Source organism: Zychaea mexicana (genome assembly GCF_025766255.1).
Source record: "Zychaea mexicana strain RSA 1403 chromosome Unknown BDB00scaffold_10, whole genome shotgun sequence".
Classification (NCBI taxonomy): Eukaryota; Fungi; Mucoromycota; class Mucoromycetes; order Mucorales; family Lichtheimiaceae; genus Zychaea; species Zychaea mexicana.
In genome coordinates, this window is record NW_026516673.1 from 201,178 (window position 1) to 226,463 (window position 25,286).

A 25,286-nucleotide genomic window follows, 5' to 3' on the forward strand; every position below is an offset into this window, starting at 1 on the left:
AGGAATGAAAAAGAAATTGGGATGAAGGAAAGGAATGCTACTGCTGTTAAAAAGATGTAGCGAATTTGCGTGAGAAAAGAAGATTGGTACTCCTCGTTGAGGTAGCGGAATATGATTTAATAGCTCGATGCATGCTCGTGATGGTACTACATTTGATAAAGAACTTTATTACCAGCGGCGGTATATATTCTCGTCCCACCCATGTCCCCATGAAGCCAAGTATATTTTGTGCAATGGTAACTGGTGCTATTAAGTCTTTCGCGAGCCACGTTTGATACCAAAAGTGACGATTAAATTTATGTTACGTTTGAAACTAAGTAAACCAATAAACACGCAGCTTGTGCTGACGAATCGATAAATTGCGCATTATTAAGGGTAGCCCGAATCGCGCCAAGCGTTTTTCATCCACATGAAGCGGCTTCCCCAATACATCTCATCGATTGCGTCGATACCCCTGTCAGCCGTGGTAGTAGGCCGTTTTGCAAGGGTCTATGATGGTGCTATAAGTGCATTAAGCACATATTTTATTATTGATGTAGTGTAGTACAGTAGTCATTCTCCATGATGTGATTTTGCTATTGACGACTCAATCGGAGATGGGGGTGGTGAGTTGTTTCGCGCGGTATCAATAATAAGATGCCTGACAATATGCGCCTACTATTTCGTCGTGCAGCACAAATCTCATATAAACCGTTTCCTTGCGAATCTTTTGTTCAGAGAAATAAAATTTAGGGGGATGCCATATGATGTCAAATCGATTTATTTGGAATGTGATGGCAAATTTTCAATGACTTCTTTGTAACGATCATAAAATATTACAGAAATAAAAAATGTCCTGTAGACTCGGCGACAATAACAGATATAATGTCCATAGTATTGGAAGGTCGTGTTTTTAAAAGATGCCCGGGTACAAACTGGTAAAATTGTTTTGTTTGAGTTCGGATGTATTACGACACCATGAGGCTCGAAGGCATTGTCAAGTACATCATGGTAGTGTTGATAATGTTCATTTGCAACGCTAAATTGTCACACCGCATAGACTTGAAAAGCCATCGTTACATTGACCAAGTGCTCTAAGCGGGGACGACAGGTGCTAAACCAAGTAGATAAATTTATTAGGAAGCTTAAAGATAAACACGTATATATACGCCACTAGTGTAATAAGATACAAAACGAAAAAAAAAACTGTCATCACTTTGCTATGCTCGGACTTTGTCTATTGCTGGTCACAGTATTTGACTCTTATTGTATTTAACTGTGTGGGGATCATGGCGTATAGCCTGCCAAAACAATACAAGCTAAAGATTTCATTGGTGTTGTCCCGTTCTGCATATGTAAAACGCTTACTTCGAAAAAACGTGCTCCAAGCATTCTCGTTGCTTCCCGAATCCCGACACCTGCTGCTTCAGGATCTATTTTGATTTCAACTCGAAGCTGCCGCGATGATGACAAATGCACTCGGCAAATAACTGAGAATGATCTGTGAAAAACGCGGTACTACTGCAGCCACCTGCATATATTGCTCTAAGAGACGGAGGTTTCTTGCGACGGTGTAAAGATCCATGTATGTTTTTAAGAAAAATAAAGGCCATGCAGTAGTTCTCAGTGAAGCCCGCTCTGTACATTAATCTGTCATTCTTTACCTTATCTAACCACTTACTATCATCATTGAAAACAGAAGAGCGCAGCGTAATCATCGACACATTTGAGCTCAAATGCTATGTGTGATAGCAATAGTCACAGGCGATAGTAGCAGTGATAACGGTTATGATTGTTGCAGAAGGTAATTTTTATGAGTAAGAACGCAACTGGATGTAGAAATAGTGAGCCGCTAACACTCATCGTCGTTGGCTTGTGCTTATTATAGAAACTGTAATTTTTTACTAGAGCCACAGAAACAGAGTGTATAAACTCCTGGACATATATAATGTAGACCAGCAGCAGTCTCCACATTCACAAAAGCACTTTTGTAAAGAGAGGACATTCCTCGACTCGCTGCATCGAGACAGTAGATCACTTGAAAGACTTACTGGAGTGCTTAAAAGTGTTCCATGTCGCGCTCAAATAGGGTTTGTAGTATCTTACTTAAACAGTGAGTGAGCAATCTATAGACACACATTCTTATTAGACGCTAATCAAACTCGAAAAGACAAATGCATGCTCTTACTATGATGAACTTGCGCCTAGAATTGAACTAGGGTATGCTATTTCCCACTTTTGCAAGATGCTTCCTTAAAGCGAGCAGCTATCAATGGTTGAGAGGAACGCAGTCCTAAGTTTAAAAGAGCACGGCACAACACCCGAAGCCGAAAGAAATGTCGTAGACCATAGGGCGTATAAAGGGACCACGTCGGTACAAGACCGCAAGTCAAAAATAAAAAGAGAGCCACGGAACAAGTGCAGGTGAACAAGTCAGCTTTGTTTCTATGACCAGAGAGAAAGTCCGATGGACTCGTCCTTGCGTCCGGCCGAATTAAGCAGGAAGAAGAGCATTTTGGCAGCCGACCATGCATCAAGTGGTATGTCTCACCATGATCGTATCTGACCCGAAAGCTTCACGGCTTGCTTTAATTAAAAAAGGTGCCAAACCTCCTGCCAGAAAAAGACATAAGAGGTATTGAAAGCCTACATGTTATATTGAGTACTTAACTGCAACTAGACCTCGAAATTTCAAGTGCAGTGGAAAGGCGTTATTGGGAACAAAGAGGAAGACAGGGTACCACTTTTATAGTTATAGCGATTGATGTCTTTGATATGTACTACGAAATTGTTGTCACAGAGTATGCTACGGGACTAATGAACTATACTAGGATACAATGGATATACGTGCAAGCAGTCAACTTCTTTTTTCAGTTGAGACGCTCGATAATGACAGGCCCATTATCGACCGACACCTGCGCTTTCGGATCAGTTTTCCTCACCATGACTGGCGGCTTTGGATCCACACGGAGTTTCTTGGGACCAATCAGCATGTGATTCACCATCCAGTAGGCGTGTTCACTTTTCAGCCAGCTCGCACCTAGTATTATATCTGAGCCTATCTGTTGGTATACAAACATTGGGCACCGACCACGGTGTGCGCCAATTTTGATAGGCACCACGACAGCTTCTTTCACCACAATCATTGGTTGGTGATTACTACCCCAGCATTTGAAGCGAGCAGAGGGGCTCAGTTTCTTTGGCATCATTCCTGCGCGGCGTACAACATCCTCCTTAATAAAAGACACGCTCGCGTTGTTCGCCACGATAGCTTCAGATGTAACTTTGTCATTTACTAGGACTTCATAGTGTGGAGCGCGTTGCAACTGTACCCACTCTTCGCTGTCCTCGTAGTTACCATCAGCACCGATCGCGGCTGTAGTGGCAGTAGTAGTTGTGCGGTGGTTGCGGTCATTTGGTTGTAGAACTGACCTCTGTTGTTGTGATGCTCCATTTAAGCAATCAACGTCGTCATCCACAAGTTTCAGTCGGTCTCTGTCTCGTAGCACATATTTCTGTAGTTGCTCTTCCAGTTGAAAGCACCGTTCAATAAGCTGGTCTTCATTTTGTCGCGTCACTTGTAGTTCGTCAAATAGGCTTTCATTTTGCCAGATCGTTTCCCGCAGTTCAGCCTCCGACACACGTGATTGCATTTTGCATGAAACGTTGTCGTTTAAGCACTCCGTCAGCCTTTTCTCAGCCGTCGCCAGTTGCATCCGAGCCTCAACAAGGTCCGCTGTAGTTGTTACGTTTTCGTGTTGCTGTATCTTAAGCTGCCGCTCAATATCCTTGATGTCAATAAGAGGAGCGCCTTCCTGAACAGTAGTAGTACCCAGTGAGTCTGATACCGCCTTCGTCGTTGATGGATCCACGGCATTCACGACCAAATTATGAAATCCAAAGACAGTTTTGCTCGCGTTAATGTTGTCTTGTATTGAACGATTGCCTTGTTGCACTTTTTCTTTTACTTGCTCCAACAGCGTTGCATTTTCAGCCTTTAAAAGCTGGCTCTGGTATTGAAGTTCTTCATGCTGAAGAGTCTTTTGAGCAATGGCTTTTCGGCCCTCGGTAATAAGTCGTTGAAAAGTGTTGCGTTGGTCGACTATGACACGTTGACAGTCGCTCAAGGCATCAATGACTCGAGCGAGTGTAGGTGGGTTGCTATTGCCGCTGCTGCTGTTGTTGTTGTGATATTGCGGTGGATTATCATAAGCAAAGGGAGGTGCTGATGGTGCACTAGTGGTGTCGGTAGCGCTGTGGTACATTTCTTTTTGACAATTTATACAGCGGAAGAAGAACCAAACAAAAAGGGATCCCTGCCTTTGTTTTTTCTTGTAAAGCTGTGCTTAGAGTAAGTAAATGACGTCTGATTTATTTCCTCTTTCCACGTTTTCTGTTTTGATGATCCATGTGCGTAACTTATCAGACTCATTGTTTCTGCTCGGTTAGTGGACAGATAACATTTATCTTCTTACAGCATTGGGAAGACTGGTATTCATTCGCGAGTACATATTACTATCCTCAAAGTACCCAGACTGTATGATGATGCCATGATCAACGAAAACACACGACCTCTTATTCGTATTTTTGGTACTAAATTATGACTGAGATTGATAAGTCACATATGTTGACGGCACATAGAATGTCAATGTGAAGACTCATATCTAACGTTTTCACGTGTCGATCGATACCTTTTCTACAACTTCAGATCCGTGGAAGCGAGCTCTTGAAGCTGCGCAATGCTTCTTACAGCTAGTAGAACATCTACGGCTAAGACATAGTGCTATCTTTTGATTCCCTTTCAGTAGATAAACTTTAGGTATAGATATGAAGTGCTATGGAGATTGATATTTCATGAAACATACTACAGAACACGAACAATGCTTTGTGCCGAGTAACTGGTAACCGGATATTTAGTGGCATGTGGAGTACCTATAAGTGAACTATACGTTTTTTGGAGCTGCATGCGGTGTGTCAATAACTGTTAATTTTCTTAAGTTTATATCCTCCCTGATTTATGCGTTTAAGCATATCCGCACGTGCTTCTTCTCTACAGATATAATTTCCTTTCTCCATCTATCATTGCTTATTTTCTGTTCTTAATGTACACATTGTCTTTCGACGAGAGGAAAACAGATAGTTGAGCGTATAATATGGTTGGCTTCTTTATTGGATCGGCATGTAATAGAAGCAGAAGAGTAATACTATGGAGACAATCATCCAGCAAAATGATACATACATAGTATGACGGGTCTATGTATTCCTCTTTGAAACTAGCGGGAGATTGATGCAGTGAGCTACCCAGAGATAAGGTCTATTACTTTAGCAAATGGTCTAGAGATAAACGTTGTCGTTGATGACAGTGATTGTTCAAGGTTGGGACCATCGAGATAAATTCTATCAAATTCGTCATCGTTAATGAAGAGCTACTTAAAAACAATTTCTGACCTTCACAAACACAATCCTTTTGTATGACTTGGCCTTCCGTGCCACCACTCAGTTTTTCAGATTGTGCTTCTACATCTATGGTTAGCTAATACTCTCATACGTGATATAGGTAGAGACTTATATGGATAACTGAGGAAACATACTACACACTTCTGATCTCTGGTATTGACATATTCAATATGGATTTTATTACTGGGATTTTTTGTATTTTCAAAAGCAAAATATTGTATGTAAATGTTAATATGTGATGAAGCGGATATATGTTTGTATAGAGGATAAAGGACAAAAAGAACATCACATGATAATACAAGAAGTGGTTGTTCGAGGTCGTATACTGCGTCTTTCATGTTGTTGAAGTGTTACAGATTTGTACTGTCGTTCGGCTGCCGCTTTGTGACCCTTGGCTCCTGCATTTTGATACAGTTCTTGTGCACGAAGAGAATCGCGGGGAACGCCAACTCCTGTCTCATAGTACCAGCTATATGCACAGACAAGGTCAATGTGTCAATATTAGATACAAAAAACCCTTTCTATTTTCCCTCTAACCAGCTCTCATAGACGTATGAATGATCCTATGCTTACCCTAATAGAAACAAAGCTTCATCCAATCCTCGATCTGCTGCCTTTTGGCACCAGCTAAACGCTGCATCCTCATTTCTCGCTGTTGCTGCAAGCCAACCAGAGACATCGCGTGCCAGTCGTTCGTCTTCAGTTAGCATATCGTTTGGACCACGACATCCACGATTGTACAGCCGGCTCAAGCCCAGCATGGCCTGTGGATGTTTGTGTTGTTTTGCTGCAAGGTCGTAGTATCCAAAACTCTTGGCAAGATGCATGGGCGCGCCATACATCCCGTACTCGTAGATGAAAGCAATTCTGCTTTGTGCATGGCTGTAGCCGAGCTGGGCAGCATGTTCGAAATAACGTAGTGCAGCAAGTTCGCCACCATAGCGATGGATCACCTCCCTACAAGCCCGTCCAAATTCAAATATGAAAAAGATGTACTCCTTTTCTTTTTTCCCGCGGCTTGGAAGGGGGAAAAACTTACATGGGAATATCAGCTTTTGGATATGTGTTGGTGAGAATTAGGCCAAACAGGTAAGGTGGTTCAGGACAGGCTTCATTTGCTCTTTCAGCTGCTTGAGACAGCAGTTCCAGAGCAGAGGACATGTTTTGCCGTTGACCAAACTCGCCATGAAGATGTACTTTTGCCATGCGCTACATATAAATATGGTTTTAAAATTACGTAGCCTTTGCTGGTGACGCGGTAATAAGACTTTTCTTGCTATAACCCAATGAACATTGATGGTCATTGTATTCACAGTACTTACAAAGATAGCTTCGACAACACCCTGAGCAGCTGCACCCTTGTAATTGAGAAATGCTTGTCGAACATCACCCGATCTTTCATAAGATACAGCGACTTTATGCATGGCTTCAGGAATTCCTTCGTTGGCAGCGATCTTGTATAACTTGAATGTCTTGGTTGAGTTCTTGGAAAACCCATATTTTCCTCTTTCCATCCATGTCGCTTGGAGGTAAGCAGCTTCGCCCACATTTTGTTTCGCTAACCGTTTGATCCACCGGATTCCCTCGTCCTCAAGCATCTTTTTCTTGCGTCGTTCCGAATCGTTCAGCCGGTGCTGTGTGGCTGTTGCTGCAGAAGAGGATGGTGATGGAGCCATTGGCGCCGAGCGAACACTGTCCAATGAAACGCGTGATGATGCGGCTGACTGGTACCCGTCCAACGACATGGGTCGTCCTACATCATTTCTTGGAGACGATGCAGACGATACCACACTCGTACTGCTCCTCATCCCTTGATTCGAAAATTTTGACGACGATGGTATTCCTTCTCCCTGTCCACCTCCACCTCCTCCATAGAGTTCGGCAATTTCCAAAAGATATTTTGCATAGCTGAGCTGCACAACCGGATCCCCGGTCTTTTCCGCCATGCTGCGATATATTTTAATTGCGTCTGGATGATTTGTCAGGCTGTATGATGCTTTTGCATATTTTGAAAAATATGTCTTTTGCTTTTTCGTACTGCTGTTGTCGCCGTTGCTGTTGTTTTGGATAATGAACGATCCTTTTGCATGTGTTGGCGTCATGGAAGCCATATGTGGGTGCTGACGTGAAGCCACGATAGGATGTTGATGTTGGAACTGTGGTGATAGTAGCGGTTGAGAAAGATAACCAACGGTGGCCATGGAAGGTGTCCTGCTAGCCGGATTGCCACTGCCAGACAGAAGTGGAGACGACGGTGGGGAAAATGGCGCCAAGACCATTGATGGGGACATTGGACGCGGTCTCGTATATGCCGGCGTTCCACGTGCGTATGGTCTACTGCTGCTGGTAGCGCCAGGAGGTGCAGGAGGAGGAAATCCGGGCTTTTCGATCTTTGTGGAATCTGAACGGATAACGCCGCCACTGCCCGGAGATGGAAACGGAGAGTCTTCCGAAGATGATTGTTGCCTGAATGTATCGAAACTGGATCTCGACCTGTCTCCATGGTAATGTGTCGTCGGAGACAGTGTAGGTGTTGCTGGGCCACTGTTGTTGTTGTTGTTGTTGTTGTTGCCGCTGCTGCTGCTACAAGGGGCTGCGCCAAGAACAACTGACGTCTTAATTGCGGGAGGTAGCTGACGCTCGTCGTCCATAACTTCTTCCTCCATCACTTTGGATTGTCGATTCGTTTTTTTACTGTTGGATTGTCCGGCACCTGCAATCTTCCACCCTTGCGCATACCAATGGCTTCCCACTGGTGTGGTTGGTGTCTCTACTGCTGCGGCTGCGGCAGGAGCAGCGGTAGTAGTTGCTGGATCTGAAGAGGACAGGGAGGGTTCCGTTGAAGGAGGTGTAGACAGTGCGTGTGCAGGTGGCGGTGGCGGTGGTGAAGAAGGGGATGGAACAACAGGGGCATCCTGGTTAATGTCTGCAGTGGTTTTGGCAGCAAGAGCAGCGTTGCTCATGTTGGGACTTGATGTATCGTTGCCCAATTCAGCAGCTGTTCTGTGGTCGTCTTCATCCTGATGTGTCTGATAATGGATAACTTCATGGTCGTCATCGTCATCGTCTTCTTCATTGTCAATCCTTGACGAGTTGGTGCTGTTGCTGCTGCTTAAAGTATCATCGGGATTCATCACCCGAAAAGTCATCCGGTTCGGACTAAGCTTGTCGATCGATGACTCGGAAGAAGATACCGTATCTTTTCTTATAAGGCCACCAGCAGCAGCCACTGTAGTTCCTTCTTCCTCTTCGTCAAGTACAGCTGGCCGCGATTTTGCTGAAAAGTAACCAAATGATGCATTGCGACCGATCCTTCCGGATCGCTTCTGGTCATTGCCATACCAAGCTCGAGCGGAGGGAAATAGAAAGGACAGTGCTTTTCGAGGTTTGCTGTAACCTCTTCGTTCGGACACGTCCGCCATTCCTCCGTAGAAAGAAACCTGAGAAAGAAAAGAGAAGAGAAAAAAAGAGGGAAGGAAACACAAGGGGATGCAAAGAAGGTTAAAAAATCAGAGTAGGGGTGGCCAAAAAGTAGGACTGGGACGTGCGCTTGGTTGGTCAGAGGGAGAAGACGCACTAATATGGTTACTCTCGCACATAGTTGCTGTGCAGAGTAAAGATCCGTTTATTGTATTATCCCTGTATTCTTTTCTTCCTTTCTGTGTCGCTGATAAACTGCCCAAATCAATAGCCACATGACGTTTCTGAGTAATCGTCGCTGTGTACATGCGTGGGGTATAAGAAGCCCATCATGTTACTTTTACCATCCCTATAGCACGGCCTCTTCTTACTTTCTTGTTTATGTAATGAACATCTGACTTTTTTTTTATTGCTGCCATTAATTAACCATTGTTCAGCAGCTTGCCCACTACCTTGTCGCCTTTGCATCCCATGACTATGTCTTGTTCCGAGATATTCAGCGACATACGCATCGCCAGGTCCATGCGCCCGCCTTCGATTACCAGCGCCCGTGCTTGTCCCAGCGACTCACACACACGCATCAAATCACTCGTTGTCGGCGGCTGGACATGGTGCCACCGGCAAGCCTGCATATGGTAATTCGCCGCATCTCCAAATTCAACATCGCCCAAACCCGACCGCCGAACGCAGAGCATCACTGATACGAGAAACAGCTTTTGATGCAAGGCGCATGCTTGTAGAAACGATACCGTCGGCGATGCTAGCATCTCTTTGATCGTGTCATTGATAATACCGATCGTGACATGGGTATTTTTCGCTTTATCACCGGCTGCACTACCGGGAGCAGGTAGCTGGTATTGCCTTGACTCGACAATTTCCACGGCTCGTCGACAGATATCCAAAGCACGTCGAGCATCGCCACTGACGGCACTGACTTTACGCGCAGCAAACTCGACAGCTTCGGTTTCAAATGCATCGATACCTTCCAATCTTGATTCCACGATTTGGTATAATTGTTGGTACGTATACGGTTGAAAGTTGATGCGTGTTAGACCTATATAATTATTAAAAAAAACGCTCGATTAGATAGCTTCGCACAAAACCCTGGTGGTATGTAATACAGAATTTGTCCCTCCCCGCTGTAGGTTACGTTACCCATACGACTCGAGATCTTATTCGTCAGCATTCTTTCTGGAAGATCCATGGTATTGGCAATCGCGACAACAATGAGCTTTGAATTAGGTCGGTTCGGCCATTCGAAAAAGTTGTACATGACGGTTTGCTTTTTAGTAACCAGTAAATCCAGCTCATCCATAAGCACCACCCTAGAAACATATTCATCGATACAGACTTAGCATCATACACTCTTGATTGGGTGGTCAACTGCGCTTCTATCTAGAGCTAAATGTGATATTGATGATACATACGTGGTTTTTTGTCGATCATCTGGCGCGGAGAACCGTGCTTCAAGTAAATCCAATGCATGTGCGGACGTTACTCGGCGTGGTGCCGCGGTGCTGCTCCCGCCATCTGACTTGTTCAAGCATTCCCACAGGATACTATATGCTTGATTTGGATCGGTTACTTTCATACCGTTGATTTCGACAAAATCGAATTCTGGTAGTTCCTATTTACCATACAATAGCAATAGAGAGAAAGAGAGAGAGAAAGAGAGAGAGAGAGAGAGAGGGAGATTTGGATTAGCATCTTCCATCGTTTTTTCCAATTTCCTTTTTTTCCACGTACACACGCATACACCATTTTGCTATGTTGTCAAATCTCGAATAAGATCGATCCACGTCTTTTTTACCTGTTGTTCTGCTTTGTATTGCAAGTGTCTCATGACTTCAAGTACAGTGGCTGTTTTACCAGTGCCAGGCACGCCAGAGATATATACACATGTGCCTGTGCCTGCTTCCACAGCACTTTCCAGAAATCCCATGATATCCGAAAATTCCACTTCACGACAGGGCAAAGAATCAGGCACGGCCGATACATGCAATCGTTCACGCGCCAATTCGTATGCTGTTGCTGGTGTCGATCGTTCTTGTTCACGACGCCGTAATGGCGTTATCGCTGCAATGGCATTCACACTAATAAACAAATCAGTCTAGTTCTATTTTTTTTTGCGATCAATCGTGCGGCGATCTTTTCCTCACAATCACACAGACAGACACGCAGTATCCATTTTCTTTACCGATGGACTGATCGTGGTGCAATCTTGGGTTTGGCTTTTCTTTTCGAAGGTGAAGTCGCTTTAGAATTGCTTTTGCGTTTTCGCAAAGTAGGCGATTTGAGCATGTCCAGCATGCGCGGCTTTGAAATCGTTTTTCTTTTGGAAGATCCATGTCCTCCGTCGTCTTCTTGATCATCGCTACTGTTATGAGGGTCGAAATCGCTCGATTCGCCAATGTCGCTGCTGTCACTGTTTTCGGTATATTTGACATTTTTATTTTTTTGTCGTGTGGCTCTTCTTCGTGGTCGTGCTGCTTGTGCCATTTTTCTCAATTAAGTTTATAGGGCAAAAGATAACAATGATTAACTATTGCTTTGCCTGCATAAAATTGATGGTGATGGTGACTGTAGCAGGATAAACGATTTTCCGTTAGCATATATGTATTCTCTCTATAACACATTGCGACACACACGAAAAGAATACTTATGCCTTCCGGGCTCGGGTCGTTTCAGAACGTTTTGTCAGACTTGGTGTAATAAGCCATGTTAACCAAGTGTAGCTTGGCCTCATTAGTATCCGCAGAAAAACCAAAAAATAGCTTGTGGATGACTTAACTTTTTGAATGGCCCTTTTTGTCAGTGCAGCTGCGATCAGTAGTTGTCGTTCACAAGACGAGAGAAGGTCATCACAAAGAGAAGTCCTAAGTATATACTCTTCATAAAATATAGTAACTTCCAGCGTTGATGCGTTCCCGGTCATAGTACACACTATAACTTTGTGGCAACATCCCTTGCGATTGACACAACACCTTGAGTCTCAAAGCCGTTATTGTACGTTCTAGTAATAATTGGTTTTAGATCATGCGAGGCTCAGTTCTGCTCAAGGTTCTTTGTGCTTAAAGCAGTTCAGTTTTGCTATTCTCATTTGTTTGCTGCCCAGGCTCCCGAATCCATACCCATTCTTCCTCGCCGTTTCGAGTAGCTCATCATATTAGCCAACCATCTGCATATATAAGCTCAAAAAGTAGAATGCGATTCGATAAGTGTAGATATGGCGCCTAACGAATGAAGAGCACTTAATAGCATATTCTCACGACAACGGCAATCGATGTTTTCGATATTGCTATTTTATGAGATGGCAGCTTTGAATAATATAAAGGTTGGCTGGGCCGAATTTAATTAAGGTTTATTAGTTTGTAGCATTGGTAGCTTTTAAAGTTCTCTCGCTTTTACTATACGGAATACTTCTTAAAACAACACCATATTTAAGGAGCACTAGGATACTATGAAATGACAATCGTCTGAACAAAACGAGACGATGAATAAAAGGAAGCTAGATGAAAGAAACCTTTAGTAAAGTGCACGGTTACCCTAAAATTACCAGTAGCGAATTTACGTGCGCCGAGATGTTATCCATTTTAGGAGTGCCGTATCAAGTTGACACGGCGGCTTACCAAGCAGCACACAAAATTCGTGTGATCGCTGTGCCACTTTGGACCAAAAGCTATTACTATTTCTAGGGTGCGTCGACGTTGACTCTACCCTGAAAAAGTGAGTACGAAAATTCTTAGACTTCACTGACGATTGTGAATTTGGTTCCTGGGGGTTTTTTTGGAACAGCAATGTGGTATCCGGGAACATAAGTTATGACAACAAATTACAGCGTTGTCTATGAAGATGACAACGGGAGAGATTCACACGAATGTGTTTCTCCTTCAACAACAGCTATCTTCATTTTCGTTGGAATAACATACGTAAATATGGTACAAGGGTTTGAAAGATATCTTTATTTTACTGTTTTATCGAAAAATAGTAGTGCTTTTGACGCTTGTACCCATAGAAGATCCACCAGTGCTTGTAACTCTCTCCCGGAAAGTTGACGTATCCCAATGCAATAATTTTTTGACGGGGTATTGTAGTACACAGCGGGCTACTCCCCAAATTCATGCACTGCCTAACATGGATGCTGACACAGTCGCAGCATACCGTCCATCTCTTCCAGTAATACATCCAAGCTGTTGCGTTGTCCACAGATCGTCCTCTCTACCATTTGCCGAGCGTACTGGCCGATGACCGCGGCAGATCTTGAGTTAGATCGCAAAGCAGGCGCTGGGATCGAGAAGGTGAAGAGAATGCTTATCGCTGTTCTTTCTTAGTAGCAAGCACATAGTAAAGGAAACGCAGGGCAGCAGATATGGTTAACAGAAGTTTGCATTTTCTGCAGATTATAAGTCCACGACGACCACGCAGCAAACACACGCAGTTAGCAATTTCTTGTTCTTGATGACAATGACGATATTCTATCCGTGTCCAACTACTTGCTAAACGACACTATACTTTCTGTACATCGATCGTATTCGCCGTCACCGCAGGTAAATTGCGCAAATTGAACGTTGAATTTCAATGATATGATGTGCTGTGGTCCAAGTTGGAACTAACGACTGTCATCTACTGACTATAGCGAACCGTCCTTCTGGTCAATTTCTATGTGTCACGTAATATGGCCCGCCACTTCTTGTAAGATCCCAAATGGCTTTAGCAATTGTTCTTTTGTTCCCACCCACGGTCTTCTGTAGTTGATATCTCTGTATATATATACTACTTTCTTCCTTGCACTCATCGTAATAGATATTATTGTGTGTACTATATATCGAGACTAAATGTGACACATAGAGGATAGATAATTGCTATGTTTTGTCGGGAAGCGAGTTTATGATGGAAATTCTTCAAGTCTTCTTGCGATACGTGCGAAAGTAACAGAGCCCTATATTGTCAAGTGTAACCTTGGTAGTAATTGGTTGTTATCCAGGTTGACAACAAAATTTACAAAAAGACTTTTTGTCTGTAAGAAGAGTTCTGTAAATCATTGTTCGCGATAATTTGGCCTTTTATATGGGTAAACTCTTGAAGTGATAGGTTTAGCTTGTGCTTAAAAATGAATGCAAATATGGGCTGAGGGCACGATAGAGTTAAATGAGTACATATGCTAGCAAAACTTTCGTTAACGGTGGTAGCTTGGTTGATGGGTGATTAGCTTTAAATCAGCTTATTGGGATTCTATGATATACCTTGCTTATAATGATGGTGCTTATTATCAATTACAGTGATCTCATACCAGGTATTATAAGCATCCCTAGATGCCCTTCTATTTCTTATTTGCCGCACAAAAGAGCAAAGTATAAGCATACGCATTCGTTTATATATCTTTCTATATGTGTATTTCATCAAATAAGCTATATATGTATATACATACTATTGCGCATAAAAAATAAGGGAAAGATGCGTCACAGATATATGTATGAAGATGAGACAGTGAAGGGAATGAGAGAACATTTTGGGGGGGGGAATAGTACAAAGATCGAGAAGAGGAAGGATAATGACATATATTGGATATGATAGAAACTGATTATGGATGATGTGAGTATATGTAAGGTAAATTCACTCGAAAGATGAGGAGTTAGAGGTAAAAGAGAGAGAGAGAAGGAAATATGCATATATTATGACGGCGTACACATTCTACTCAAATCCCGAAAAGATATTATGAGCAGCCGACATATGGACCATGCCAGTATCGAGATCAATGGCATAGCAAAGGAATGTGGCATCAACACTTGAACATATCAAACATAATTTTTTAGCAATCTTTCATAAACAGCCTCAGCTCCCGTCTCATGCACCAGTCTTTTTGTTTTCTTACATGCTCATCATGGTATAGGAGAAGAACCGAGACACGTATAAAGGTACAATGGTAGCCAACGCACCCACAATGAATCCGTGTGACGATCGTAAACTGTGTGTCGCAAATATATATGCGGCGAAACCGGAAGACAAGGCAACGACAAGTGAACCGATATACAGTATCATCTTTGTCAGCAAATCTTCAAAAGTGCCAAATAACCAAAAAATATCAAATCGTTGTAATGTCAGTGAGAGTTGTATTCAATAGATGTTTCTGTTCCTTTTGTAAATATATAATTTTTTTAACGAACCTCCTACGAGACCAGATAATAGGTTTCTCCTAAAGATTTTGGTACTTGACCTTGCCGAGCTATAAAAGCTTTCACCAGTGATACCAGCCAAACTTATCGTATAATGATTGATTTGGTTAATCAGAGCTTCGATGTATCCCAGAATCAACGAGATAATGCTCATCAATGGCCAACTTTGCTTAAAATTCTAATAATATGGTATACATTAAATGAGGGTTGATTTCTCAGTAGCCCTTTTTCCAATTCAAATCTTGTTCTTCCCAACAACCCTCGTTTTTTTTTTCACAGAATTATATCGCAAAGCGTGTGTCTTTTTTCTGCCTGCGCTGTTTGTTACCTTTCGTATGTACTGCGTAAACAGTTGTAGAGTTTGTACAATCGTAAGAATAAGACTTCCGAGCGCGATTGTGCCTAGTGAGGAAGCAGCAGCACGGACCAACGCGTTCTTCCAAGCTTTATCTTGATGTGATTTAGCTGGCTCGTGTCGGTGGAAATACCATTGAGCTGTCACTGCAGATAATGCAAATCTATCAAATACAACTCTAAGTACTCTGGTATGTATGCATTTTATTTGTTTTACCGTAGGGTTCTCATAATTTACCTTTGCATGTTGCTAAGAATGGCTGCAGTCCACAGATAAACAAAAAGATAAAAGCAAGCGAGAAAATAAGCATTGTCGCTCACGACCCAAGCTAAAAAGTTAAATATATGGAGTAACAATAACGATTCAAATCAGCTGGTCAATAGTATTTTTAATAGTAGCAAAATCAATTGAATTGATAGATATCTTTTACCAGTAGATCCAGAATTCAAATGTCCAATTAGCCATAGACGATTAAACAGCACCATCCATATCGCCGTGAAGGCAATAAAAATAACTAGCAAGAGGACGGAGATGATGAAGACTCCAGGATTATGATGCAGTACATCGCAGGCCAACTACAAGAATTATCACGTCAGTTACTATCATACTCCCATTACTCGTCCATGACGCACGTATACTTAGAGACCCTCTGTTACCTCTAATACAGCAATTGTCTTGCTAATTTGCTGCTGGCTACTATGGATCATCTTGATAAAGATAAGGGCAGACACCAGGGGTATGAATGATAATGCTGTAAGGCTATATATTTTCATACTTTAGTTGAGCAAGTGTTTATCCTTAATCTCAAAGATACAGTTCCTTAATATGATCCCTTACCCGCCATCGATGTTTGGACGCTGACGTGATTCCACAATAGTCCATATAAACATTGACAATAATGACACTGGCACTATCACTACGGTTCCCCAAACGATGGGCTAGAGATGGAAAAAGTGGGAGGGGGTTAACAAGAGCATTCTATACGCAAATCAACACGGGGCTCCAGAATAACATACTTTGGTAAATGTGCGAAGAATATATATCCATAGAGTGCCACATACAAGTGCCGAAGTCACCATGATGGCCATGATCCCTATTTTCAAGAGATATGTATATACACAAGAAAAAGTTATTGACAAGCAAAATAGAATGTCACCATGACCATCCTGCTGACCGCGCATCAGGTAACAAGGGTGAGACGATCGGAATAAAGTATAGTTTTACCAGCACTATCAGAGATAGTCTTGAACGTGGTGCCACGTGCATAATTCTCTATAGCGTGACTCTATCGACACCAAGACGTAATGAGGGTTGGGTCACTTATTTTTTCTCCATTATGCTAGACACAAGACACTCCTTTTTTATTGTTTGGCTTACATTTGTCGTACATGCAATGATGATCCCCGAGACTATAAATACCAAAAGAGAGAGGCAATAGAGTGCTGCAAAAAATGGATCGCGCAATTTTCGCTCGGTTTTTACAGTAGTGATGCCTTGTGGGATCTAAGCCGTAGGTAGGGTGGGGGAAAGCGGCGCAGCAGAAGCAATCAAATAAGGATAGCACACATTTCTTTAGGATGATTTCCGTTCATACATGTATAGGATATAAAAAAAGGCTGAAAAACTTACAGCAGATACTGTCGGCAATAATGACTCTGACAACGATTTAGGATTCGGTAGTGTGGACGGACCAGCGACATCCGTTGGAGGAGTTTCGAGATAAATAGCCGAAGGTTTCTATCATTGCTTTAGTTTAATAACCTCTATTTTGCTTTTGCTTCTGGAAAACGTTGTCAAAGAAGAGAGAGAGACGGGCGAGTCCATGTATATTTTCACAAAAACACACACACACACACTTTAGAATAAGACTCACCGGGCTTTCTTCATAGTCTGAAAAGTGAATGGGTCGTGGTAGTTCGTTATCGCCATTGTTGACATTTTCTTCTTCTTCATAACTGTCAACTTGTTGGTCAAACAAGAGCTGACTTCGGTCCGAGTAAGCATGTGAATCGGTCAGTGGAATACTCTCTTCGCCAACGGCAATGTCTATTCCTCGATTCTGTTGAACAGAATAAAATAGACTATGTGACAATTCTCTATCGTCCTGCTCGTCATCGGATTCCTGGTCCATCCGTGCATACGCTGCACGAAAGCCGCGTGTCTGCTGAATGCTGTCTTTTATGGCTGAATAGACACTTTTTGCGAATTCTGGTACAGAATTGTCCATTGTCAAGAATAGAACGGGTATAAGTTACGAAAAAGAAAGAGGGAAAGAGAGTGAGTGAGTGAGGGAAAAAAAAGGTTGTAGTGTACGCCATTCATGCGCAGCGGAGTAACTAAAAAGTAATGCTGCTCGTTTTGTTGCCGCCCTTGATTGTGTGTAATGCGTAGTAAGAGAAGTGATACAGAAACAATGGCAAACAAGATGGATTATCAGGGCCATCAAAAAGTGGTTTAAGACAGGGGTCGCAATGTAGGTTTAAGGAAGATGATGATGATGCAAGTTGTTTATATTATGTAAATACAATATAAGGGCGTGTGTGGATTGCTTTTCTCTCTTTCTTTGGTGAGTTCTTCTTTATATGGTACAGTTACATATACAATCGGGATGGGCAATGACAGATGCCGCTGTGCTATACTCTTTTTATAGCAATAGCAGTAGCAGCAGCAGCAGCAACACTTTTTCTACTCTTCTTTGTTGACAGATTGTTGGTTCTCTTGATTAACAGATTTCTCTTTCTCTTCGGTACTCTTTCCCTCTTCGGGAGCAGTAGTAGCACCATCAGACTTTTTGTTTTGCTTTTCGTTCTTGCGCTTCTTCCTCCGTGCGTTGTTCTCTTTATACACCTGCGACATATCAATCGGGCTATCGATGATCTTGAGGGCAGATAGCAGATAGCCACCACCAGCACTCGTTGTCATTTCAGGATGTGTTCGACCCGGAAGTACCTAACACATTACCTTGTTAAACCAAAATTCACTCTGCAGAACTTCTTTCCTGTCGCGTTTAACATACCTGGTATTGTCGCAGACTGCTCTCAGTGATATCTACCGCCAAGAATTCTGTTGATCTGCGCATATAGTGCGCAGCTTCCAACAGCACTTCCTTGCTATGACTATAGACCACAATACGTCGAGAGCCCGAAATATATGGAACAAGTTTCTTGATGACCGTCTCGGGAGCATATTGTGACGAAATAATCAAACTATTGGGGCGACAGAGTGTGGCAGAGGTTAAGATACTCAGGAGGTCCATCATTGATCATCATGTGTCTCCAAAACCCAAGTAGACTTACCCATCGAAACAACCATCGAAAAACATCTTTCGCGTTTCTGCCCTTGCAGTCGATACACGCTGACGTCTTTCATAACCTTTGAGCACATCTTCTGACATTGCTGCCACCTCTTCTTCTGTTCTTGGTACGAATTCCTCTGTTTTGGAGAAGGTAAGAAGCTGGAAATCAACCGTTTACCCCGTTTTTCTTTTACCTTCAGGATCATTTGGATCAATTCTAGCCAGTGGGATGGTGTGTACGGATTCGAGAATACGCTTGGAAAAATTCATGTAGCGCATCACATCATAATTTTGGTTGTCACCATCATGGATACCGAAAATCTTGCCATAGCCACCCATACGTTCAGCAACAGCAGAGATAATGAGCCCTTGTGTATCATCCACAACCAACATTTTGCTGTTTGCATGGACGTTGGCCAAGCTGAGAATTTGTGAAAGCGTATCGACACGGATGTTTCTTTTTAAAAAGAAGATTCAGTTAAGCTGCGCTTGTTTGCCCACCCTACCTCCCCACTCCCAAGATTAATTCGTACTTGATTTTATCAGGATTCTTGTTGAAAAAGAATTGGGCAATCGAGTACAATGTGGGACGAACAGGCGTAAACACCTTCATGAACTTTTTCCGCTTTCGCTGGATGTACTTTGCTTTTGAGAATTCGGTCTTTTTGTCAAATTCAGTGTGCGATTCAATGATTTTTTTGATGATTTCCTGTTGTTTCCATATGTCACATGCACCAGATTAGTTTCCAAGCTGCAAAAAAGTATCATAGGGTATATTGGATTCTTACATCATGAGCCATGTTGCCCTTTAATCCTTCCTGCTTCAATTTCTCGACTTCTTGATACGACAACTTTTGGACCGAAGCATTGTCGACAATGTTCTGGTTATTGGCATTGGTTTCCTCTAAAAGCATCAAGTCATTATCCATGTATGAGTTATCCATGTATTGCACACACATATATATATATACAGAGATACGCTTTCTCTTATAATCATGCGTTTTTTACAAACACCCCCAACTCTATCACCAACTTATGACAAACCATACCAACAGTAGCAAGCGCCCAGTTACGGACGGGTTGAATATTGCCCTTTTGATCATAGATCTCGTACGACAGACCAAATGGCTTGTCAATCAACTTGTCTGAATTGAACGTACCAAACTTGCCCAGTGACACTTGACTATTTTATAGTAAATTATATTAGAGAAAAAAAAGATTGTTGCTGCATATTTTGATCCCGGAGAGGAAAGTTCAGATTGTTGTTGTTGTTGTTGTTGTTGAAAGGGAAAGTGTGGGGAGGAGGAAAACGAAGGTTGAAGAGGTTTTTTTTTCGTGATCGATCGCATCGTTCTCGTTACAGGCTACTTACGTGTTGGGCTTTAAATTCACCATTTTGACATTGCCACTAGGCATGTGGATCAAGACGTATTGGTTTTCGTGAACATGAGGAAACTCTTCATCAATGTCGTCTTCTGTTGTAGTGGCGGGAACCACTGTTTTGATGAAATTGGCTGCTGTTGTTGTTTGAGGGTGTGCCGGTGTTGCCATTCTCTTCTCTTCTCTCTCTATATATTATGTGTGTCTCTATAACGGCCAAAGGGGCGGACACAGACAAAGCAAACTTTTTTTTTTCCCTTCAAAAATTCAAGCGAAATTTAATTCAGAAACCAGAAAGTTAGCCCCCGACCGACCGACCACGTTTTTTGTAAGAAATGTTTTCTTCTTCTTCCCCGCACACATCAGTATATAATTTTTTATTGTTATTGTTATTAGTATTATTAGAAGAAAAAAAGAGACAAGAATTTTAGAAAGACAAGTGAGAAGAAGACAATTGTGTATAGAGAGAGAGTGAAATATATAAATTAAGCAATTGGATAGTAAGAATCTTGTTGTTGTTGGTTCTGACGAGACACTTTTTGTTGATAGTGTGACAAAATGAATGGAATGGATGATACGGATGGGTTTGTTGTACTTGTAGTCGAAGAAGAAGAAGAAGAAGTGGCAGCGGCTGCCGCGGCCGCAGCAGCAGCAGCAGCAGCAGCAGCAGCAATTGTCGCGCCAGGACTGGATTTCACAGGAGAATGATGACTGTCGTTATCATTGGTATGATCCATAAACATATCAGGTGGAGGTAGTGCATAAGGAATGTGCTGTTGTGATTGTTCTGATGAAGAGTGAGATAGCGGAGGTGGTGGCAGTGAATGTTGCTCTTGCTGAGGCATTGCTGTGTAGTAAAAGTGATTATTGGCTGTTGTTGTTGTTGTTGTTGTTGTGCTGACTGGAATAGCAGGTGGAGAACAAGAGGAGAATAGAGTAGCGTCGCGATTACTGGGTGATGAAGGATAGAAATAGTCATAAGAGTCATAAGGTTGTTGTTCTTCTTTGATAGTAGATTCGTAGTTGTTCATAAAATGGGATTGTTGTTGTTGCTGTTGGTGCTTGCTGGTTGTTGTTTCCATCAGCGAATGCGTCCAATGACCAAGATCGCTTCCTGCGGCTGTGGGTGTATGAATAGAACATGCCGACGGCGACTGGTCGTATGGATCAAAGGGAGACGAGGGCGTCGATCCCGAAGTGTCGTCAATAAAAGCAGGGGAGTAAAGCAAAGCAGAGCTATTGTGCATGGTGTGATACAACCAAGGCTGCTGATGTGCTGCTGCCGCTGCCGCTGCCGCTGCTTGTTGTTGTTGCTGGTTGTTGTTCCAACAAGGTTGCAGATCAGATACGGAGGGATGATACTTGTCCTGCGCTAGGGCATCCGATGATGACGACGGTGGTATTGGAGGATGCTGCAAATGCTGCTGCGGTGAATAGATTGTTTCAGCTGTAGTAGCCAATCCATAAGCAGGAGGCGTATTTGGAAGTTGTTGTTGCTGCTGCTGCTGCTGTTGTTGGCTGGTGCTCGTGCCACTGCTTTCACTTCCAGCACTGACCAACGTCGGACTTTGGCATCCATTCCTCCGTGTAATGCAAAAAGGGCAGTGCCGGACAAAGCGCGCAATCAGCTCCTTGGGAATCCACGAGTACCGTTTACGAACCTGCAAATAGAAAAAAGAGAAGGGGAAAAAAGGGTTAGATAGGGTTGGTGTACGGGTAAGATTTTTTTATTTGCTGTGTAGGAGGGAATTCTCATTGATTGTATACAAAGACGAAAACGTGGAATCAAAAAGTGTTATGCTCAGCCTGCAAAGGGGGGGGGGAATGGGGGGAAGGCGTGCGTTGTATTTGTAAAAGGCGTGTGTAAGGAGAGGCGAGAAGAGGATTGAAAGCATGACAATCACAAACAGCAACAATGGGACACAAAAAAAAGAAAAAACTTACCAATGCCGATGTCTTGTCTCTACCGCCGTGATGAGCCTCACGATGAGCGCGTACAAGGATGCCATAGATATGCTCACGCATAGCCACGGGTTTGTTGTCATGACATACGACGTCAACACTATCGGCTGTGACGAGCTGGAACATTTTCTTGACCCAAAATCTGAATTGAGCCGTGGATATTGCCGTGTTGCGTGGATCCTTGAGCACTTGAAGGATCAGCTCGTAGCGTTGTCGATCTACCAGCGCCTTGTCACGTTTCTTGGTCGACAGGTTCTGTAGATAGTCTTGCACAATGCTGTCGAACTCCGTAGGTCGTGGAAACTGGTCTTGATCGTTCAGTACGGTCTCGCAGCCAGGGGAGGCATTGTCCTCTACTACTAGATGTTGTTGTTGCTGATGCTGGTGCGGCGTAAAAGGATGATGAGGAGGAGGATACGACGGCGGCGGCGCGACGCGGAATGGTGTGCGATACAAGCAGGCCTCTGTGTCGTTACTCGTGGGCAAGAGGAAATCGATACCACCACCAGCTCTTGCTGTTGGTGTCGGTTGGGTGTTGTTGAATAGGGATGCTGGATCGCTGTTGTATGGACACCCTGTTGACAGTGCGGCCGTGGGACGACCCGTGGTAAATTCTGTAGCTGTTTCGTGGTGCTGTGAGATCATTACAGGATAATAATGAGCTCAGGTAATTATAGAAAAAGAGAAGAAATTTGAACAAGAAATGTACACGAGATGTATATATGTTACAGTAGGAAATTGGGATGATGGGGAATTGGAAGGAGAAAGAGACAAGTGGTAATAATAATGATAATAATAACACAAGAAGTAAGAAAAAAAGCAGGGCCTGTACAGGAGAAAGAAAGCAAAGAAAAGAAGAAAGAGAAAGAGAAGAAAGGCAGGACGGGAACAAGGCAAAATATGTAGAAAGAAAGAAAAAAGGTCAAAGCGACAAGGAGGCGACGGGGCTTCTCTCTTTTAAGCGAGCAAGTCAAGTGTGTGTGTGTACGTACGTGGGCAGAAAGCACTAGTAAGCAAGAGCAGCTCTTTTAAAGAAAAAGAAAAAAGAAAGAAAAAAAAGAGGAGAAAAACACGCAAATTATATAATATTTTGGCGGGAAAATGGTGCCTTTGGAATTTAACCCTCTCTCTCTCTCTCTCTCTCTGTCTCGCTTCTATGCAATACCCACACAAGAGTAAGCGAAATCCGAAAGAATGGTTGGTTGGAGTGTTGTCGTTGTCGTCGTTATCATGCTAAGGCATGTCCTGCCTGCCTCTCTCTCTCTCTCTCACTCATTTTTGCTGACGCTAGCTACTACAGAGCACCGTTTTTCAATTAATCACGACATACATCTAAGGGCGTGAAATGATGTCGCCATCTTTAAACAAGCGGTCCCTTCACTCACACACTCTCTCTCTTACTCTTACTCTTATAGTGTGCATAGTTCATGCACTCTTATTCTTTGTGATTGATTGAAACACCTCAACTGGTAGTATACACATACACACACACACACACACACACGCACACAAAAGGATCTCTCTTGCCCCAGCTTGAAGAGAGATGGATCGTGCAAGAGCAAAGGCACGGGAAGGGAACAAGGGAGCAGGGGAAGGTTAAGGAGTGGGGTTGTTGAATGAATGAATGAATGAATGAATGAATGAATGTGTTTGTGTTGTTGCTCTATCTATCGCTTCAGCCGTGCATGGGAGAAGGCAACAGCCATACCGAACAACAAAGACGATGGCGATGATTCAAGGTGGTGGGTCCCTTAAAAGCTCCTTTTTATTATTTACTTTATTGAATGCACGTACATAAGTAAGAGTCATTCATCCACACACACACACATTCATACATGTACATATTCTGTGTCCTTTTCCTCGCATCCTTGCTACCTCCGTGAAATGAGCTCCTCTCCCCCACCCCCCAACATTTTCCCTCTGCATCTGCCCAACTCCGGCCCTTCTTATACACCACTTGCTGCTGCTGCTGCTGCTGCTGCTGCTGAGGATGATGCTCACTAACACCAATGTGTCTCTCGACATAGCAAGGCAACAAACCCTTTCCTGTTGCCTTTTGCATGCTTTTGAGAAAAAAGAGAAAGAAAGAGAGAGAGAGAGAGAGAGAGAGACAGCGTGTTGTGCCTGATATGTGTGACAGCTTGAGTGACCTGGTCTGTGCGTCCATTTACCACTTCAAAATGTTGTACAAGACACACACTCGCTTATCTTGACAGTTGCCATGGCGATGTTGTTGTCACTGTCCGCTCAATCTCCAAAACACCAGCCTCTCTACATTAGTGCGATCCTCCCCCCCCCCCAAAAAAAAAGAAAAAGCCGATCCATTGAACCGAGGAACATGTCATCATTGTTGTGGTTACATTTGCAATACTTTTTTTTTAATGGCTGGGGTCGTTGTTGGGAGGGTGCGTAAGCATTATGTATGACAGATAACAAGGTGGTGGTGGTATGAGAGTAGAAAATGGTACACTACTAATTTATAGAGAGAATTTTTTTTTTCTTGCTTATTGTGGATCTACTACAAAAAAGCGGTTTGTTTAAATAATACGAAATTAACAATGGCGATAATGATTCAAAAGAGGAAGAAAAGGGTATGTTTGGTTTTGCAAGATCAACGCACTCGACAGCGATGTATCATCGAGGATGCTGCTTTTGTTGTACTGCTGCTGCTGCTGTTGATGATGATGATGGTGATGATGATGGTTGTTAATTATGATGATGATGATGACGACGCGAGGAATCGCCAAACGAAGTAAATATGCGATGTCGTATGCCCACATTTGCTCTTCTGGACGAGTCAGAGGTGCTTGGCCGTGAGGTCGGGGAAGAGGCACTCGAAGTAAAAGTAGTAGTTGTAGTTATGGAGGGTTGTATGAGATCCAGCTCAGACCGACTCCTTTGCTGCTGTTGTGCCGTTGTTGCTGTTGCTGTTGCTGTTATTGTTAAGAATAGGAACCATTAATTAATGCCTGCCATGCATCCGTGTGTGTGTGTGTGTGTGCTTGCATGGGCTCATTCTCTCTTACTTTCTAAAAAAAGTAAATATTCCTTTACCCTCCGCCTGTTTGTTTGTCTTTCCCTTGCGTGGCCTGCTAGAACGCGTAGGCTTAGGACGTGCTGCATCAGAATTGTTATCTGGCCCACTGTAACCACTACTGTAACCACTGTTACTACTAGCACTGGTGCTGGTAGCATTATTAGCAGCAGTATCAAAAGTGGTGGTGGTGGTGGTGGTGGTGGTGGTGGTGGTAGCAGCAACAGCAAT

At 43.1% G+C, this 25,286-nt stretch overlaps 9 protein-coding genes across 9 annotated transcripts; all 9 read right to left on the reverse strand.

Moving 5' to 3' along the window:
- Positions 1–2,849: 2,849 nt before the first annotated feature.
- BDB00DRAFT_784922 (uncharacterized protein) lies at positions 2,850–4,244 on the reverse strand (the record flags this gene model as incomplete). Its single annotated transcript, XM_053120503.1, has 1 exon — positions 2,850–4,244. One exon carries the CDS (start codon positions 4,242–4,244, stop codon positions 2,850–2,852), a length of 1,395 nt encoding a protein of 464 aa, XP_052983450.1.
- A 988-nt stretch (positions 4,245–5,232) lies between these two features.
- On the reverse strand, positions 5,233–9,068 carry BDB00DRAFT_18720 (uncharacterized protein). Its single transcript, XM_053116395.1, has 5 exons — positions 6,759–9,068; positions 6,476–6,645; positions 6,010–6,393; positions 5,578–5,905; positions 5,233–5,496 (listed from the first exon to the last, which is right to left on the reverse strand). The coding sequence occupies exons 1-4, from the start codon at positions 8,856–8,858 to the stop codon at positions 5,722–5,724; spliced, it is 2,838 nt and encodes a 945-aa protein (XP_052983451.1). The 5' UTR covers positions 8,859–9,068; the 3' UTR covers positions 5,233–5,496; positions 5,578–5,721.
- A 210-nt stretch (positions 9,069–9,278) lies between these two features.
- On the reverse strand, positions 9,279–11,355 carry BDB00DRAFT_868646 (P-loop containing nucleoside triphosphate hydrolase protein; the record flags this gene model as incomplete). The annotated part of the gene is made up of 5 exons (XM_053126490.1): positions 9,279–9,910; positions 10,012–10,181; positions 10,284–10,483; positions 10,667–10,949; positions 11,054–11,355. 5 exons carry the CDS (start codon positions 11,353–11,355, stop codon positions 9,279–9,281), a joined length of 1,587 nt encoding a protein of 528 aa, XP_052983452.1.
- Positions 11,356–14,222: 2,867 nt separating this feature from the next.
- Positions 14,223–17,674, reverse strand: BDB00DRAFT_951817 (plasma-membrane choline transporter-domain-containing protein). Its single transcript, XM_053129592.1, has 13 exons — positions 17,258–17,674; positions 17,014–17,121; positions 16,762–16,887; positions 16,609–16,669; positions 16,401–16,477; positions 16,222–16,322; positions 16,041–16,143; positions 15,815–15,959; positions 15,622–15,712; positions 15,358–15,547; positions 15,021–15,207; positions 14,729–14,909; positions 14,223–14,641 (listed from the first exon to the last, which is right to left on the reverse strand). The coding sequence occupies exons 1-13, from the start codon at positions 17,609–17,611 to the stop codon at positions 14,548–14,550; spliced, it is 1,818 nt and encodes a 605-aa protein (XP_052983453.1). The 5' UTR covers positions 17,612–17,674; the 3' UTR covers positions 14,223–14,547.
- A 181-nt stretch (positions 17,675–17,855) lies between these two features.
- Positions 17,856–18,748, reverse strand: BDB00DRAFT_18926 (uncharacterized protein). Its single transcript, XM_053116404.1, has 2 exons — positions 18,401–18,748; positions 17,856–18,333 (listed from the first exon to the last, which is right to left on the reverse strand). The coding sequence occupies exons 1-2, from the start codon at positions 18,641–18,643 to the stop codon at positions 18,070–18,072; spliced, it is 507 nt and encodes a 168-aa protein (XP_052983454.1). The 5' UTR covers positions 18,644–18,748; the 3' UTR covers positions 17,856–18,069.
- BDB00DRAFT_756979 (Gcd10p family-domain-containing protein) lies at positions 18,677–20,230 on the reverse strand (the record flags this gene model as incomplete). The annotated part of the gene is made up of 6 exons (XM_053118950.1): positions 18,677–18,816; positions 18,874–19,136; positions 19,213–19,388; positions 19,468–19,581; positions 19,724–19,862; positions 20,052–20,230. The coding sequence occupies 6 exons, from the start codon at positions 20,228–20,230 to the stop codon at positions 18,677–18,679; spliced, it is 1,011 nt and encodes a 336-aa protein (XP_052983455.1).
- Positions 20,231–20,478: 248 nt separating this feature from the next.
- Positions 20,479–21,209, reverse strand: BDB00DRAFT_19011 (uncharacterized protein). Its single transcript, XM_053116407.1, has one exon. It carries the CDS (start codon positions 21,139–21,141, stop codon positions 20,545–20,547), a length of 597 nt encoding a protein of 198 aa, XP_052983456.1. The 5' UTR covers positions 21,142–21,209; the 3' UTR covers positions 20,479–20,544.
- A 424-nt stretch (positions 21,210–21,633) lies between these two features.
- On the reverse strand, positions 21,634–22,336 carry BDB00DRAFT_726347 (uncharacterized protein; the record flags this gene model as incomplete). The annotated part of the gene is made up of 2 exons (XM_053118247.1): positions 21,634–21,720; positions 22,004–22,336. Coding segments are annotated over 2 exons (420 nt in total), but the record flags the coding sequence as incomplete, so codon positions are not given.
- Positions 22,337–24,609: 2,273 nt separating this feature from the next.
- BDB00DRAFT_805355 (uncharacterized protein) lies at positions 24,610–25,257 on the reverse strand (the record flags this gene model as incomplete). Its single annotated transcript, XM_053122188.1, has 2 exons — positions 25,048–25,257; positions 24,610–24,954 (listed from the first exon to the last, which is right to left on the reverse strand). Coding segments are annotated over exons 1-2 (392 nt in total), but the record flags the coding sequence as incomplete, so codon positions are not given.
- Positions 25,258–25,286: the final 29 nt, after the last annotated feature.

Excerpts from the sequence above, each read along its gene's own strand:
- BDB00DRAFT_18720 (XM_053116395.1), bottom strand. The coding sequence starts at position 8,858 with ATGGCGGACGTGTCCGAACGAAGAGGTTACAGCAAACCTCGAAAAGCA. Across the intron at positions 6,394-6,475 it reads CCAAAAGCTGATATTCCCAT|GGAGGTGATCCATCGCTATG; the intron begins GTAAGTTTTTCC and ends ACGGGCTTGTAG. Across the intron at positions 5,906-6,009 it reads GAAGCTTTGTTTCTATTAGG|CTGGTACTATGAGACAGGAG; the intron begins GTAAGCATAGGA and ends CTGTGCATATAG.
- BDB00DRAFT_951817 (XM_053129592.1), bottom strand. The coding sequence starts at position 17,611 with ATGGACAATTCTGTACCAGAATTCGCAAAAAGTGTCTATTCAGCCATA. Across the intron at positions 16,478-16,608 it reads GACTATCTCTGATAGTGCTG|GGATCATGGCCATCATGGTG; the intron begins GTAAAACTATAC and ends TCTTGAAAATAG. Across the intron at positions 15,208-15,357 it reads TTACGCAGTACATACGAAAG|AATTTTAAGCAAAGTTGGCC; the intron begins GTAACAAACAGC and ends CCATATTATTAG.
- BDB00DRAFT_18926 (XM_053116404.1), bottom strand. The coding sequence starts at position 18,643 with ATGATGGACCTCCTGAGTATCTTAACCTCTGCCACACTCTGTCGCCCC. Across the intron at positions 18,334-18,400 it reads GCAGTCTGCGACAATACCAG|GTACTTCCGGGTCGAACACA; the intron begins GTATGTTAAACG and ends GTAATGTGTTAG.
- BDB00DRAFT_19011 (XM_053116407.1), bottom strand. The coding sequence starts at position 21,141 with ATGGAAACAACAACCAGCAAGCACCAACAGCAACAACAACAATCCCAT.